The following is an 18423-nucleotide window of genomic DNA, read 5'->3' as shown; positions in this document are numbered from 1 at the left end:
TGGACGCCTCGATGCCTATACCAATATGGCGGGTGGTGCACTTCTGGTGCGGAATGTACCCGCCATATTAGATGCTTTGCCCATTGTATGGCCCTGTAAAATGGGCACGGTGTCATCGAATTTCTAGACATGGGGTTCGATCTGTGAGAGACTACCATGGCATATTCATAGATTCATATCTTCTTGGTCTATGATACGGCTTCATGAGTGTGGGCCGTTTGTGACGGAGTGCAGCTGCCAGGGAGACTAATAGCAAATAAAACGCCTAGTAAAAATGCCTTATTGCTTGTCTTCAGTTATTCTCATTCACCCAATTAAGGCTTGTCAGTAAGTCAAATTATTTCCAGCACAATCTGTACTGCAAAGGGGATAATTGTCTTCTTTTGGGATTAGCCTTTGTAGTACTGCTGCTCGATTCCTTCAGGCAAAAAGCATTTCCTTCCTTCCTGTTCCTATTACATGAACATTGGGCAGGGCAGGAGTTGTCATTGTAGAGGAGAGCTGTAGAGTTAGTTGGGTCTAGGGTGTGAGTTCAGGAAATTAGCCATTAGCTGACTGACAGAATAATCACAATTTCATACCATTGATTAAAGCTTCCAAGTGCCTCTCAGCTCCCATATAGAATAACTCATTCCGTTTGAGTGAAAGGATGCCAGCCTCATGCGTCCCCGTGTTCCATTGATCTCAGTGTAGTGTTTGGACTGTAGTCATTCACTTCTCCGTCTCCACAAATAGCCTTTGGCCTATAAACTCGGCTGCGTAGCTTTGTCACCTGACAGTGCAGCCGGGAGGAGCAGAGTGTGTAACATTTGCATATTGATTTATCATTGGCCCGCAGGCATCTGTAAGGAATAGCTATTATATTCACATGTGATCACATGCTGAGTTGTCATTGGCCTGCAGGCATCTGTAAGGACTGCTATGGTTTAGAAGAGCCAGGGGTCCTGACTCCATCTTGTCCACACGGTGCTGTACTGTTGTGAGTCAGATCAGACCTAATGCTTCATTAAAACAGTTTAAACTGTAATACTCCGTTGTCCTGCAATTTATTATTTTTGTACAAAGTGTGCAAAACAAGACAGAGTGCTCCTCCCAACCCCACCTTCAAATCAGCCGCTGCTGGCCACCGACCACTCCACCCCCACCCCCACCCCATCCCACCCCCGTCCCTTAGGGATAGGTAGTGGAAATCTTAAACTCCCCCCAAAAAAGCTGGGGGTCAATTGAAAATTTCACAACCAAGATCAGTCATGGTCTAACTGAATGGTGAATAAGCTCGAGGGGCTGAACGGCCTCCTTCTGTTCCTATGTTCATCCTAATCCCCTATCTTCTAATTTATCAATATCAGGAAATTATATGCCCAAGAATGATTGTTTGTGGTATATGAATACTGAACATGCCAAACAAAGGCCAAGGCAGTGCATCACACAAATACATTCATTTGCTGATATCGCAAACACTGATCCTGGGCTTTCATTTCTTACGGGGTATTTCCTGCTGCACAGCTTTAGCATATTTCTTTCCTTTAATTAAGTTTAAACTTAGTGGCCTAGAGATTGGGTTGGGGCACCAAAGTGGTGCAAAAGTCGCCTGAGCGCAGGATTTTGTGCAGCGTTCGAGGCTTTAGCGATCGTCAGATATTCAGTTCCATTGCCCCTAGAGGGAGACGGGGCGAGGCTCGAGGCGCTCCGCGTCCCTCTTAGGGCACTGAAACTGAATATCGCAGCGCAACGTGCCGCAGCACCACACGCTGCGGCACGGCACGCTGCGGTACGGCAGGCCTTCCGCCCATTGTTAAGGGGAGGGGCCTGCAACAGCGCGATCCCCGCTCGCGAGTGCCGGCAAACGAGCCTGGCACCAAGGAGAAGTGCCGGGCTCTCAGGAAACAGCCGGCAATGCCGCGGGGGGCGGGGTCAGGAGGACGGGGACGGAGGTGCTGGCAGGCGGTTGCCGAAAAAGGCGGCCGCCCCGCACCTCCACCTTAACTTGCGCCGCTGCCGGCACAGTAAGGCCCCGTGAACTGGGCGCGGGTAGCGAACGGCGCAACTGCGCCGTTTGCTACCAAATTTCGCGAACGGTGCGCGAATGGGGCGCTGCGCACACCGATGACGTCATCGGTGGCGGCACAGCGCAAATGGCTAACGCCACCATTAGCGCCCCTGCTGAATATCGCGGGAGGTGCAGCCAGTGGCGCTACAGCCACTGACTGCCTCTTTAGGCGCTAACAGGTGGCGCTACTCACCCAATTTTTCCCCCAGTGACTCTTCAATTTGCTTCCCATTTTCACTCTGCTATGCACTGTTCAGTAGGTGCCAGTGTCTATCTTCGAGTGCTCAACACTTGAGGCTATGCCCTCACCCCAGGGCTGCTCTTCTCCGCGCAGTTTTCAGAGGGGTTACCCAAGTTCAACACGCTAATACTTCAGCATCCCATCCCACTTGGGCTGGGTGCTGTCGTTCAGCTTGCTTCTCCAGGTCTCCTTTGGATGTACAGGCGTGTTTCCACCTTCACCCTTTATTTCGGAGGTACCACGACTCCCATCCACCACACAGAAGGACCACCCACTCTTTCGGAATCACAGCATCAGACCTCAGCTTCCCAAGGCTCCACCTCTATCCCAGTATCCGACATTTCTACCATCTGTTAAACCTTCCTCATCATCCCCATGAAAGCTGATCGAGTTGTTATCCAATTCAATTCAAACTAAAAAGTCTATAAACCTTTTTTAAAAAACATACATTTTCCTAACCAGTTCTGGAGTTCGATACTGGGTATTTGTCCCTTGTTACTTCATTCAAGTGACCATTATTCATGTATGAGCCTCGACAGTGGGTGCTGGCAGGCAATTCCGCCGTGGGCAGCGTCACAGCAACATTTACCCTCTCCCCACTTCACCATCCTCTACTGATGTTTATCTTTACTTACTTTCAGTGGGGATCACTGGTAAACAGTGAGAAGCCAGATTGCTAGTTGTTACCCTTTTCCCAGCCCCGTGACTCAGAGGCCAGTTCCAGCTCTCCTACCATCAAGTAATTTAGCGCAGATTGAGGGTTGAACCTAGACCCTCTTGGCTTGACTGGCTCTGTTACTCATAGGTGGAGCCAGATAATGATGCCTTTAACTAGTCACCAGCATTGTATAATGATAATCCCTACACCAGCCTTTGGATTTCACTGCTCATATAATGTAATTAATCCAAACTGTTGCAATGAGATACCCATTGTGTGTATATTATATATATATACCTTTTTGAGAGATCCTAGCCTGCACACAATTACCAGTCCAAGTAGTTCTGGTGCATATCTAGGAACACAAGAACAGGAGTAGGCCATTCAGCCCCTCAAGCCTGTTCCGCCATAGCTGCTGTCAATGACTGTAGTCATCAGTAATGGTCTGGTTCTTACCTTCCCTTCCTTGATTTTCGTGCCAATGATTTGCCTTCGTTGCTGGATGATTTCAATCAATTGGTCACACTCTTCTGTTAATTTGCCTTCTTGCCTTGTTGCGTTCACCTGCCAACAGACAAGAGTGTCTCCTTTAGTACTGTGCTGACCCAGCCAATTTCACAAAGGACTTTTATGGATCCAAAAGATAAGAACATTCCTCGGGCCCACTCATATTGGTTGAGAAACGGAGCTGGTCTGTTCCATATCCCCCTTTCCCTTCGCCCCTCCCTTGGTGGCTGTGCCTTCAGCCACCTAGCCCCCATGCTCTGGAATTCCTCCCTAAACCTCTCGACCTCTCTCTCCTCCTTTAAGACTCTCCTTAAAACCCAACTGTTTGACCAAACTATAGGTCACCCCTCCTAATCTCTCCTTCCTTGACACAATTTATTACGTTTCTGTGAAGCACCTTGGAAATGTCTGGCTATGTTGAAGCTGCTATATAAATGCAAGTTTTTGTCGTCAAATGTAGTACAGTGTCCAAAATTGAGGAAACCTTTATTTATTTTCTTCAATTGTTTTTAGGATCTGGGGAACACAGACAACTCTACATTTATTGCTGTAATAAATGCGATATCGGGTACATCCCGCAGCCAATCCTCAACCAGCCCACTTCTGCCTCTCGAGTCACGCCAATGTGCCCAACTCCCTGTGAGCCTGCAGGTGAGGCCCAGGATTTGGTGCTTCCCTCACCCTCTCAATACCTGCTCTTGGGTAAAATCAGGGCTTAAATATCTGTATGAATTCTTATTTTAGTGAAGGCCCGAGTGGGCAAACATTTGGCCGATGGGAGTATAATGTGGGGAAAATGTGAGGTTATCCACTTTGGAAGGAAGAATGAAAAAGCAAAGTTATTATTTAAATGGAGAGACTACAAAATGCTGCGGTACAAAGGGATCTGGGGGTCCTCGTACATGAAACACAAAAAGTTTGCATGCAGGTACAGCAAGTAATTAGGAAGGCTAATGGAATGTTGGCCTTTATTGCAAGGGGGAGGGAGTATAAAAGTAGGGAAGTTTTGATGCAACTTTACAAGGCGCTGGTGAGACCACACCTGGAGTACTGCGTACAGTTTTGATGAAAGGTTGAGCAGGTTGGGCCTACACTCACTGGAGTTTAGAAGAATGAGAGGTGATCTTATTGAAACATACAAGATTCTGAGGGGGATTGACAGGGTGGATGCTGAGAGGATGTTTCCCCTAGTGGGGGAATCTAGAACTAGGGGGGCATAGCTTCAGAATAAGGGGTTGCCCATTTAAGACGGAAATGAGGAGGAAATTCTTCTCTGAGGGTCGTGAATCTTTGGAATTCTCTACCCCAGAGAGCTGTGGAGGCGGAGTCATTGAATATAATCAAGGCGGAGATTGACAGACATTTGAACTACAAGGGAGTCAAGGGGTATGGGGAGAGAGCGGGGAAGTGGTGTTGAGGCCAAGATTGGATCAGCCATGATCTTATTGAATGGCTCGAGGCTGATGAGCAGGCTGGAGGGGCTGATTGGCCTACTCCTGCTTCTTATGTTCGCATGTGTGTGTGTGTTTCTCTCTCTCTGTGCGAGTGCATATATCTGTATGTGTGTGTGTGTGTGTGTGTGTGTGTGTGTGTGTGTGTGTGTGTGGAGAACATATCTTCAGTTTAAAAATTATGAGTTTACCGAATGTTCTATCCTTGACTTTAAAAAAAAACTCAAGTGATATTTACCGGCTGAATACTCCTTAATCTTATTAATGACACAGTAGTGACATTTCTAGAACACTTTGGCTTGGGGCGCCAAAGTGGCGCAAAAGTCGCCTGAGCGCAGGATTTAGCGCAGCGATCGGAGTGGTACCGATCGCCAGAAATTCAGTTTCAGTGCCCCTCGAGGGACACGGGGCGAGGCTCGAGGCGCTCCGCGTCCCTCTTAGGGCGCTGAAACTGATTATCGCAGCGCAACGTGCCGCAGCGCCACACGCTGTGGCACGGCACGCTGCGGTACTGCAGGCCTTCCTCCCACTGTTAAGGGGGAGGGGCCTGCAACAGCGCGATCCCCGCTCGCGAGTGCCGGCAAATGAGCCCGGCACCAAGGAGAAGTGCCGGGCTCTCGGGAAACAGCCGGCAATGCTGCGGGGGGGGGGGTTAGGAGGCCGGGGACGGAGGTGCTGGCAGGCGGCCGCCGAAAAAGCGGTCGCCCCGCACCTCCACCTTAACTTGCGCCGCTGCCAGCACAGTAAGGCCCCGTGAACCCGGCGCGGGTAGCGAATGGCGCAACTGTGGCGTTCGCTACCAAATATCGCGAATGGGGCGCTGCGCACACCGATGACGTCATCGGTGGCAGTGCAGCGCAAATGCCTAACGCCACCATTAGCGCCCCTACTGAATATCGCCGGAGATGCAGCCAGTGGCGCTACAGCCACTGACTGCCTCTTTAGGCGCTAACAGGTGGCGCTACTCACCCAATTTCTCCCCCAAAATTTATCTTTACTTTAAGAAAACTGCAGATCACCTTTACCATTAGACGCTCTCCTTGAACTCACTTTTTTTTAAAAAACTCCCATAATGATGAGTATTAGTTATTTTTGGGGGGAAAAGAATAAAATTCTTCCCTTTTAACCTAGAAGTTAAATCCTCCATCAGGTTCTTTTCAGATGTCCTATGGCTCTATAAACCTTATGAAGACTGTCATTGAACCAGAAGCTAGGGCAATTTAATAAAATGCAGCTTGATGGACAAAATTAGTTACCTAGAAACTGATTTCATGGCCCAAAAATAAGTAAATGAGGAGGTCTTCCTGCTCTCAAAGCCCAATAAAAGAGGTGGTTGCTATGGTTACCAGTGACCAAATAGTTCAGGCTACCCATGCCCGTACAGGCCCATTGACGTGTTCCTGTGCTTCTGGGCCTGTACATTGCTGTTGTATCTTCCCCTGTGGCTGAGAAAGACAAAGAAGCAAAAATCACAAGCCCCAGTGTAAAAATAACTGCACGTGCACAGCTTTCCTGTTGTTCCGGTTGCCGTGGAATCTGGCCTCCGACATGAACAGGGTGGTTCTCACAGGGTTCAAAGGTTACAAAAGGCTGGGTGGCTGAGTGCTCCTTCTTAACAAGCCCCCATTTTAAATAAGCCCCACTGTTTCTCAGTATGGACAACATCAGGACAAAGTAGTTAGTTAATCAGCAAATGATGAACCCTCACATCCTTGACACTTGCTATTTGTTTCACATATTGGAGAACGTTCTGTCGCGAAGATGTGTCACAGTTGGGGGTGGGCGGGGAAAATAGTTCAGATGCATGGAGTCGTCTGAACCACACATAAAAAGAAAAGCATAAAGCACCTCGGTTCAGTGTAATGAATAGTTTCCACGCCACAAGCGGGAATGTCTGTTGATTGGTCCAACAATAACATAGCCCCACCTCAAACTCATAGACAAATATGCCTGAGCACAGTGAAATGTCAGCAGTCTCCATGGATCTGGTCCAACAATAACACTCCGAAGAACAATACTGCCCTTCCTTTCTCTAATTAACAGGCATCTCGAGGAACCTGACAGACGAAAGGCTTTCTCGGGTTAATATTGACACGTCCGCTTCTGCAATAAGAAGTCATCCGTAATTCCTATCACTATCCTGAAGATGCTATTCCAAAACAGCTTTGGGCAGGTCTGAGCGTCGATCATAAGTTATTAAAGTTGACCTCCTGTCAGGTATTGTTAACTGCTGATTTCTGCTGGAGGTACGCTGTAATTAGATTGGGAGTGGAGTTTGGTTAAGCATCATGCTGTACATCAAGCAAATTGAACCCATCGAGATACCCATCATCATAATGATCCGGAGGCATGGAGACTGAATGGGCAGCTTCAGGGTGACAGGATAACATGTAAATACAGGCTGACAAGGGGACATGTGTGTGCTTGTTCCAACTATTCCAACTCTCTCCTGGCCACCCCCCTCCAGCTTCCACCCTCCATAAACTTGAGCTCATTTAAAACTCTGCTGCCTGTATCTCAACTCGCACCAAATCCCGTTCACCCAGCACCCCTGTGCTCACTGACCTACATTGGCTCCCGGTCCAGCAATGCCTCAAATTCAAAATACTCATTCGGGTTTTCAAATCCCTCCATGGCCTCGCCCCTCCCCATCTCTGTAACCTCATCCACCCCTACAACCCTCCGAGATTTCCATGCTCCTCGAACTCTGACCTCTTGCGCTTCCCGACTTCCTCTCCCCACCATTGTCGGCCATGCCTTCAGCTGTCTTGGCCCTAAACTCTGGAATTCCCTCCATAAGCCTTTCCGCCTCTCTAAAACTCTCGCCTCCTTTAAGATGCTCCTTAAAATCGCTGGCCTAGAAATTCGGTGGCCCGCGCCACCAGTTAGCGCCCAAAGAGTGCATAGTGGGATTAGCGCCACTGGCCACGCCTCCCGTGAAATTTAGCGGGGCGCTAATGGCAGCGTTAGCCTGTAGCGCTGCGCCGCCACTGATGACATCATCGGTGTGCGCAGCGCCCCGCTACCGCCCCGATCGCGATATTTGGTCGCGCCCCCCACTGTAACGCTGGTCGCAATTTGCGACCGGTTCAGGGGGGCCTACCTGCGGCAGTAGTGGCGCTAATTAAAGGGGAGGTGCGAGGCGGCCATTTTTTTTGCTGGCCGCCTGCCAGCACCTCCTCGCGCCTCCCCCCCGGCAGTGCCAGCTGTGTCCCAAGAGCCCGGCACTCGGTGCCGGGCTCTTTTGCCGGCACTCGCGATCTCTGATTGCGCTGGTGCAGGCCCCTCCCCTTTAAGAAGGGGAGGAAGGCCTGCAGTACCGCAGCACGCCGTGCCGCAGCGTGTGGTGCTGCGGCACGTTGCGCTGCGATATTCGGTTGCAGCGCCCCAAGAGGGATGCGGGGCGCCTCAAGCAGCGCCCCGCTTCCGTTTGGGGCGCTGAAACTGAATATCGGGCTGGTGCAAGCGGCTCCGTCCGGAGCGGTAATTCCGGCGCCCAGGCGAGCTTGGCACCCCATTCTAGGCCTCTTTCTTTTACCAAGTTTTTGGTCACTGTCCTAATATCTCTTTATGTGATTCGGTGTCAAATTTTGGTTGATAACGCTCCTGTGAAGTGCCTTGGGACATTTTACTATGTTAAAGGCGCTATATAAATACAAGCTGTTGTTGTTCTTTTCCTTCAGGAGCAGTCAAATGTTTTCTGCAACCCATCCTACACGTGGGCTCATTCAAGATTGCCAAACCACAGGAAAGAGTTTCACAAATGATTTCCCAAGACCTAAATCACTGCGGGAAACCCAACCAGATGTGGCCACCTCACCGCCAACAAGGTCAGTCGTGGTGCACATCTGGCCACCATATATGGGACAGTTTCAGCAAGAAACACTGGATCCCATTACTTTAAACATCCCCACATTGGAATTTTTGGATCCACGGAGTAGCGGACTTCAATCTTATTGAAAAACCAAATAAGGGAACTTTCCCTCATCGACTGCTGTCTATTTCTATTGCATTTTAAATCGTCTGGTTTGAGCCAGACTGAGTGATGTTGCTGAACCAAAGGCCGTCACCTTCACGACACAATATCTGGAAAACTATTTCCTGCCCACAAGTTGGCATTGATGTGAGTTACATTGAAATATATCAGTTGTATGTGATTATCTATGCTTTTGTTATCGCCTGTCTCAGTTCATCTGCTGCTGAAATCCTCATCCATGTCTTTGTTACCTCCACACTCGACTATTCCAGTGCTCTCCCGGCCAGCCACCCATCTTCTACCCGCCATAAACTTGAGCTCACCCAAAACTCTGCTGCCCGTGTCCTAACCCCCCACCAAGTCCTGTTCACCCATCACTCCTGTGTTCACTGACCTACCTTGGCTCCCGATCCAGCAATGCCTTGAATTTTAAATTCTCATCCTCGTGCTCAAATCCCTCCATGGCCTCACCCCTCCCAATCTCTAACCTCCCCCAGCCCTACTAACAATGTTCCCTATAATCTGTGTGGCTACGCAGTGCTCTGCAGGTCCCGCACAGCCAGTGAGCCGATATTTAAATAGAAAAACGGCGCATGGACGGAATGGCCTGTACAGCCCGTTAAAGGGGCTGCGCGGGCCAAGAAAAAAATTAGAGGGAACATTGCCTACCACCCTCTGAGAACTCTGCGTTCCTCCAACTCTGGCCTCTTGTTCATCCCCGATTTCCATCGCTCCACCATTGGTGGCTGTGCCTTTAGCTGTCTGGGCCCTAAGCTCTGGAACTCCCTCCCTAAAACTCTCCACCTCTCTACCTCCCTCTCCTCCTTTAAGACGCTCTTTAAAACCTACCTTTTTGACCAAGCTTTAGGTCACCTGTCCTAATATCTCATGCCCTAATATCTCCTTATGTGGCTCGATGTCAATTTTAGTCTGATTACACTCCTGTGAAGCGCCTTGGGATGCTTTACTACGTTAAAGGCGCTATGTAAATGCAAGTTGTTGCTGCTATCCTCGTGTGCTCAAATACATTGATCGGAGCCGTGCTGCCCCTTTAAGGATCCTGACTACATTGGCCACCAATAGTTAAAAGGACATCGCTTATTTAATTCCTAGGGCTTAAGTTTGATCCATTTCGTGACTGGCCAACTGCAGCAATACTTAGATTGTGTTTGCACTTCATTACTGCAGCCTTGACATTAGTTTCATTGGGTTAGTTGGTAAGGGAGAAAAAAATGCAGAATTTGTGACAGTTAGCAGGCCCTCTCCAAGAAGTTACTGTCTCAGATTACATTTGGATGCTGGACCCCTTCCCACATCTGCTTTACACATTATTCTGAAGGAATTTTTTACCAAGACAAAATCTGTGCTTTCTTTTTGGATCTCAGGTTAACCCTCAACTGTGTCTGGTCTCCAGAAAAGAGAATCTTACAACAAAGGCCGGTATCTGTCAAACCAGCCTGAAGAAAAACTCGCCACTCAACTCAGCACTGTGTTTATTCACTGTTCGAGGTGTTTTATACAGATATACATTCAATACTGATTGGAGGGAGTTATACTTCATATTTCAAACCAGGGGAATCAAATTCCAGCAGATACCAAATGGTAGCAGAATTTCTTTTATTCATGGCGTCACTCTCAACTAATGCAGTGCGACATGGAGCTACACAATAGGACTTTATTCAAATGAGTATCGGTGCCGATCGCTTCTGCCTGGGGATCTACGTGCGCACTGCATTCCAAAGGAAGGCTGGGATTGATTTAAATATGCTGGGGAATATTTTCAATATAATGCGTGTAAAGTTATGTTAAAAATTCGGTGTTGCTCAAAGCAATGTTACATGTCAGTGAAAGGTTCCTGCTCCTTGTTTGACACCGTCTCCTCTAATGCTCCTTCCTACGCTTCTGTTTTTCTTCACGTTTTCTCCCCGCATTCTCCTGGAGATACTGGCTTACTCACGGTGGGGTTACATCTGCCCCGGGCAGTGACCGTCCTCTAGTACCTTGAGCCTGTAGTCAACCATTCACAGCTGAGCATAGGCAGTAAGTGGCAGCCAGCTAGTCACTATGGATGAGGACGGCAACAGAGGCTGAGGATCCAGTCCCCAGCCCGGTATCCACTCACGTGCACTGACTGGTGGGAGTCGCTTCATAGTGATGAGGGGTGGGAGTCCTGTTCGAGGTAACAGGAGGGAGCTTGGAGAAGATGCTACTGGTATCAAACCAGATAGGAACCTGCAGCAGAGCAAACTTGCATTGAAATGGAGACCAGTACTATCTTGGGAGTGGGCAGCCTAGAAGATTCAACATTTGGCACATTGTGTTGGTGTCACACGTCCATGATGTAATGACACTCTCAAGCCCTTAGTGTACTTTTCCTCTGCTCCCACCTGATCTTTTGGAACCCTCTGCCGCAGGGACTCTGCTCTGCAATTGGACAACTGAGAGTCCTTGTCTACAACCCAAAAGGTAACTCCCTTTTTATCCCAAGTTATCTCTTGGCCTCCTGGGCTGAGCACCACTATCCCACTGGTTTCCTGGGCTGCTGTTGCTCCTGAGCTAGCCCTCCCTCGTGGTTTCCTGGACCGCAGTCTACTCCTCCAGAGCTTTCATGGATAGAGCTACACTCTCCTGCTGGTATCCGGGATCAAACACACCCCTCTCCTGGCTCCTGAATCAAACTCTGCCCCATCACCTGGCTCCTGAATCAAACTCTGCCCCTCACCTGAATCCTGAATCAAACTCTGCCCCATCACCTGAATCCTGAATCAAACTCTGCCCCTCACCTGGCTCCTGAATCAAACACGCCCCTCTCCTGGCTCCTGAATCAAACTCTGCCCCATCACCTGGCTCCTGAATCAAACTCTGCCCCATCACCTGGCTCCTGAATCAAACTCTGCCCCTCACCTGAATCCTGAATCAAACTCTGCCCCATCACCTGGCTCCTGAATCAAACTCTGCCCCTCACCTGAATCCTGAATCAAACTCTGCCCCATCACCTGAATCCTGAATCAAACACGCCCCTCTCCTGGCTCCTGAATCAAACTCTGCCCCATCACCTGGCTCCTGAATCAAACTCTGCCCCATCACCTGGCTCCTGAATCAAACTCTGCCCCATCACCTGGCTCCTGAATCAAACTCTGCCCCATCACCTGGCTCCTGAATCAAACTCTGCCCCATCACCTGGCTCCGGAATCAAACTCTGCCCCATCACCTGGCTCCTGAATCAAACTCTGCCCCATCACCTGGCTCCCGAATCAAACTCTGCCCCATCACCTGGCTCCTGAATCAAACTCTGCCCCATCACCTGGCTCCTGAATCAAACTCTGCCCCATCACCTGGCTCCTGAATCAAACTCTGCCCCATCACCTGGCTCCTGAATCAAACTCTGCCCCATCACCTGGCTCCTGAATCAAACTCTGCCCCATCACCTGGCTCCTGAATCAAACTCTGCCCCATCACCTGGCTCCTGAATCAAACTCTGCCCCATCACCTGGCTCCTGAATCAAACTCTGCCCCATCACCTGGCTCCTGAATCAAACTCTGCCCCATCACCTGGCTCCTGAATCAAACTCTGCCCCATCACCTGGCTCCTGAATCAAACTCTGCCCCATCACCTGGCTCCTGAATCAAACTCTGCCCCATCACCTGGCTCCTGAATCAAACTCTGCCCCATCACCTGGCTCCGGAATCAAACTCTGCCCCATCACCTGGCTCCTGAATCAAACTCTGCCCCATCACCTGGCTCCCGAATCAAACTCTGCCCCATCACCTGGCTCCTGAATCAAACTCTGCCCCATCACCTGGCTCCTGAATCAAACTCTGCCCCATCACCTGGCTCCTGAATCAAACTCTGCCCCATCACCTGGCTCCTGAATCAAACTCTGCCCCATCACCTGGCTCCTGAATCAAACTCTGCCCCATCACCTGGCTCCTGAATCAAACTCTGCCCCATCACCTGGCTCCTGAATCAAACTCTGCCCCATCACCTGGCTCCCGAATCAAACTCTGCCCCATCACCTGGCTCCTGAATCAAACTCTGCCCCATCACCTGAATCCTGAATCAAACTCTGCCCCATCACCTGGCTCCTGAATCAAACTCTGCCCCATCACCTGGCTCCTGAATCAAACTCTGCCCCATCACCTGGCTCCTGAATCAAACTCTGCCCCATCACCTGAATCCTGAATCAAACACGCCCCTCTCCTGGCTCCTGAATCAAACTCTGCCCCATCACCTGAATCCTGAATCAAACTCTGCCCCATCACCTGAATCCTGAATCAAACTCTGCCCCATCACCTGGCTCCTGAATCAAACTCTGCCCCATCACCTGGCTCCTGAATCAAACTCTGCCCCATCACCTGGCTCCTGAATCAAACTCTGCCCCATCACCTGAATCCTGAATCAAACACGCCCCTCTCCTGGCTCCTGAATCAAACTCTGCCCCATCACCTGAATCCTGAATCAAACTCTGCCCCATCACCTGAATCCTGAATCAAACTCTGCCCCATCACCTGGCTCCTGAATCAAACTCTGCCCCATCACCTGGCTCCTGAATCAAACTCTGCCCCATCACCTGGCTCCTGAATCAAACTCTGCCCCATCACCTGAATCCTGAATCAAACTCTGCCCCTCTCCTGGCTCCTGAATCAAACTCTGCCCCATCACCTGGCTCCTGAATCAAACTCTGCCCCATCACCTGGCTCCTGAATCAAACTCTGCCCCATCACCTGGCTCCTGAATCAAACTCTGCCCCATCACCTGGCTCCTGAATCAAACTCTGCCCCATCACCTGGCTCCTGAATCAAACTCTGCCCCTCACCTGGCTCCTGAATCAAACTCTGCCCCATCACCTGAATCCTGAATCAAACTCTGCCCCATCACCTGAATCCTGAATCAAACTCTGCCCCATCACCTGGCTCCTGAATCAAACTCTGCCCCATCACCTGGCTCCTGAATCAAACTCTGCCCCATCACCTGAATCCTGAATCAAACTCTGCCCCATCACCTGGCTCCTGAATCAAACTCTGCCCATCACCTGGCTCCTGAATCAAACTCTGCCCCATCACCTGGCTCCTGAATCAAACTCTGCCCCTCTCCTGGCTCCTGAATCAAACTCTGCCCCATCACCTGAATCCTGAATCAAACTCTGCCCCTCACCTGAATCCTGAATCAAACTCTGCCCCATCACCTGGCTCCTGAATCAAACTCCGCCCCATCACCTGGCTCCTGAATCAAACTCTGCCCCATCACCTGGCTCCTGAATCAAACTCTGCCCCATCACCTGAATCCTGAATCAAACTCTGCCCCTCTCCTGGCTCCTGAATCAAACTCTGCCCCATCACCTGGCTCCTGAATCAAACTCTGCCCCATCACCTGGCTCCTGAATCAAACTCTGCCCCATCACCTGAATCCTGAATCAAACTCTGCCCCTCTCCTGAATCCTGAATCAAACTCTGCCCCATCACCTGGCTCCTGAATCAAACTCTGCCCCATCACCTGGCTCCTGAATCAAACTCTGCCCCATCACCTGAATCCTGAATCAAACTCTGCCCCATCACCTGAATCCTGAATCAAACTCTGCCCCTCACCTGAATCCTGAATCAAACTCTATCCCTCTCCTGGCTCCTGAACTGATCTTTCCTGTTGCCAGCACAAAGTTGAATTTTGTTCATTTGTTGGCTCCCGAACCAGATTCCAGTTTTCCCTGAACATTTCCACCTTGAGGCATGATCTTGGTCTTCTTCATATTAGCCCCAACCCTAAGATCCCTCCTTGCCAAGCCAAGCTCTCTGCCACTGGTCCATGTCAGTTGTTTTCCTCCATGCCCATTCACATGTCCATACGGGCCGTCACTGCAGACTCGAGCCCCTTCCTACTCACCTGTTTCTTTTCCTCCATTTTCAGGCCCTGCTCTGCTTTCTACTCATCATCACCTCATCCAGCCTTGCCCCCTTTCACCTCTCCATTCTCCTGCACCATGCCTCCCTCAATCCTCCATCCCTCCACCTAACAATACTCCTCAGTCTAACTGCTCTCCTATCACCTTCCCACCCTTCAGTACCTCTTGAATAGGCTCACAACCTCCAACTGCACCTCCCTTGATGTTCTCAGTCCATGCCCAACGTGGCAACCTCCCAAAGCAGAAATCCAAAAACGATCTTACTCGGCTCAATGCTCTGAGATTACTTCTCTAACCTCCGTTCCATTCTTCTTTGTATTTTCACTGCCTCCTCCCAGCCTCGCTGGCATATCGATCACCACCCACTATTACCCCCCACCCCGAAGTGTTTAGAAAGGCGGCCCTCACCATCCATTATTTCATCATGGCTGTAACAGACAAATTCCTGGCACTGACAAAAATCCAGACTATGAGTGGTGATTCCCTCACCAAAGTCTGCATTTAAAAAGGGCAGTAGACAGAAGGCTGGAAACTATAGACCGGTTAGCCTAACATCTGTGGTAGGTAAAATATTGGAGTCCATTATTAAGGAGACAGTAACAGGACATTTGGATAATCATAATTTAATAGGACAAAGTCAGCATGGTTTTATGAAGGGGAAGTCATGTTTGACAAATTTGCTGGAGTTCTTTGAGGAAGTAACATATAGGGTGGATAAAGGGGAACCAGTGGACGTAGTGTATTTAGACTTCCAAAAGGCATTTGACAAGGTGCCACACAAAAGGTTATTGCTTAAGATAAAAAATCACGGGATTGGGGGTAATATTCTGGCATGGATAGAGGATTGGCTATCTAACAGAAAGCAGAGAGTTGGGATAAATGGTTCATTCTCGGACTGGCAATCAGTAACTAGTGGTGTTCCACAGGGGTCAGTGCTGGGTCCCCAACTCTTTACAATCTATATTAACGATTTGGAGGAGGGGACCGAGTGTAACATATCAAAGTTTGCAGATGATACTAAGATGGGAGGGAAAGTAGTGAGTGAGGAGGACATAAAAAACCTGCAAGGGGACATAGACAGGCTAAGTAAGTGGGCAGAGATTTGGCAGATGGAATACAATACTGGAAAGTGTGAGGTTATGCACTTTGGCAGGAAAAATCGTAGAGCAAGTTATTATCTTGATGGCAAGAAACTGGAAAGTACTGAAGTACAAAGGGATCTGGGGGTCCTGGTGCACGAAACTCAAAAGGTTAGTCTGCAGGTGCAGCAAGTGATTAAGAAGGCCAATGGAATGTTGGCTTTCATTGCTAGGGGGATAGAACATAAAAATAGGGAGGTATTGCTTCAGTTGTGCAAGGTATTGGTGAGACCGCACCTGGAATACTGCATACAGTTTTGGTGTCCATACTTAAGAAAAGACATACTTGCTCTCGAGTCAGTACAAAGAAGGTTCACTCGGTTAATCCCGGGGATGAGGGGATGGACATATGAGGAGAGGTTGAGTAGATTGGGACTCTACTCATTGGAATTGAGAAGAATGAGAGGCGATCTTATTGAAACATATAAGATTGTGAAGGGGTTGGATCGGGTGGATGCGGGGAGGATGTTCCCGATGATGGGTGAAACTAGAACTAGGGGGCATAGTCTTAGAATAAGGGGCTGCTCTTTCAAAACTGAGATGAGGAGGAACTACTTCACTCAGAGGGTGGTAGGTCCATGGAATATGCTGCCCCAAAAAGCTGTAGAAGCTACATCATTACATAAATTTAAAACAGAAATAGACAGTTTCCTAGAAGTAAAGGGAATAAAGGGTTACGGGGAACGGGCAGGAATTTGGACATGAGTCTAGGTTGTGTGTGTAGCGGAGCGGGCCCAGGGGCCATGTAGCCTGATCCTGCTCCTATTTCGTGTGTCTAATTCTGTTAGATTCAGGAGATGGTTCAGTGATAGTAGATTGGCGGTTAGGATCAGATCAGCCATGATCTTATTGAATGGCGGAGCAGGCTCGAGGGGCCGATTGGCCTACTCCTGCTCCTATTTCTTATGTTCTTATGTTCTTATGCATGCCTGGCTAAACATTCGGTGATTTACCCCTGCTGACCACCACAGGGGTGGTATAACCATTAGTGTCAATTCCCACTTTTGGCCTCGCTTTCCTCCTCTGGTAGCTTCTCTTCCTTCGAGCACCTCACCCTCTTCCGACTTACATGCCTCACTTAAAATCCTTTTCAGGTACCACCCTCTCAACTTGCCAACTTTTTCATCTCTTCATTAGTCCCTGCAGTGAGTGACTCCTCATCCTTGGTGATCTGATCTTCCCCCGGCATTCTCTCCTCCAACTTCATTGCCCTCCTAACCTCATCCAGTGTCTTGCTTCATATAAACTCCCTCATCAACCTTCATGAGATCAAGAGATTCACCAGGCTGATACCTGGGATGGCAGGAATGACGTATGAGGAGAGATTGTGTCGATTGGGCTTATACTCACTGGAGTTTAGAAGATTGAGAGGGGATCTCATCGAAACCTATAAAATTCTGTCAGGCCTGGACAGACTAGATGCAGGAAGGATGTTTCTGATGGCCGGGGAGTCCAGAACCAGGGGTCACAGTCTAAGGATAAGGGGTAAGCCATTTAGGACTGAAATGAGGAGGAATTTCTTCACCCAGAGAGTGGTGAACCTGTGGAATTCTCTGCCACAGAGGGCGGTGGAGGCAAGTTCATTAAATATATTCAAGAAGGAGTTAGATATATTTCTTAAGGCTAAAGGGATCAAGGAATATGGGGAGAAGGCAGGGACCGGGTACTGAACTTGGATGATCAGCCATGATCACATTGAATGGCGGAGCAGGCTCGAAGGGCCGAATGGCCTACTCCTGCTCCTATCTTCTATGTTTCTATGTTTCCTTTGATTTAACACCCCCTGTGGTTCTGCATTCCTAAGGTCTCAATCACCAACAAGGCTATCTCTGACCAGTTCTTCATCTTGTTGACCGCCCACGTCCAGAATACCCTCACCATTCACCCATTGCTCTCCTGGCTGGCCTCCCATTCTCCACCCTCCAGAAACTCCAACTTGGCCAAAGCTCAGTTGCCCACATGCTATTCTGCACTCAGTCCCAAGCACCCATCATCCCTGTATTCACTGACCTACATTGGCTCCCTGTCCCCCAACATATTTATTTAAAGTCACCGTCCTCATCTTCAAATCTCTCCGCCAGCTCAACTCACCCTATTTTTGTAACCTCCTCTAGCCTTACATCCCCTCTCACACCCTTCATTCCTCTGACTCTGGTCTTGTATGCATCCCCCCCCCCCGCCATTATTGATGGCAGAGCCTCTGCCCCAGTCTCTGGAACTCCCTCCCCAAGTCCCTCCACATTGCCACTTCTCTCGCCACCTATAAAAAAACCTTCCCATAACCCAGCTTTATGACCAAACCATTGGTCACCTCTCCCAACTCTCACACCATGGCTTGGCATCCATTTCTTGATCTTATATTTTTCTGCCCCTTCTTGAAAGTTTCTCGAGATGTTGTCTACATTAAAAGGTACTATATAAATATAAGTTGCGGTTGTGATGCAAACAAGATAATTGTATTGTATAATTTAAATCCCTTCATGGCCTTGCCCCTCCCCAACTCT

General features: G+C 49.2%; 1 protein-coding gene across 3 annotated transcripts in view; it reads right to left on the bottom strand.

Annotated features, from left to right (window-relative positions):
* The window catches only part of LOC147107381 (E3 ubiquitin-protein ligase Midline-1), a 202917-nt gene that overhangs the window by 51154 nt on the left and 133340 nt on the right, over positions 1–18423 (bottom strand). For all 3 annotated transcript variants that reach the window (XM_086006367.1, XM_086006369.1, XM_086006368.1), the window contains exon 4: positions 3406–3513. In XM_086006367.1, the coding sequence (XP_085862493.1) occupies positions 3406–3513 (108 nt within the window). The remainder of the gene's footprint in view (positions 1–3405; positions 3514–18423) is intronic.

This window comes from Somniosus microcephalus, chromosome 14 (genome assembly GCF_052327205.1).
Source record: "Somniosus microcephalus isolate GS21.2 chromosome 14, FLI_Smic_1.0, whole genome shotgun sequence".
Taxonomy (NCBI): Eukaryota; Metazoa; Chordata; class Chondrichthyes; order Squaliformes; family Somniosidae; genus Somniosus; species Somniosus microcephalus.
Note: the sequence above shows the minus strand (reverse complement) of the source record. Positions and strands in the feature narration are given on the sequence as shown.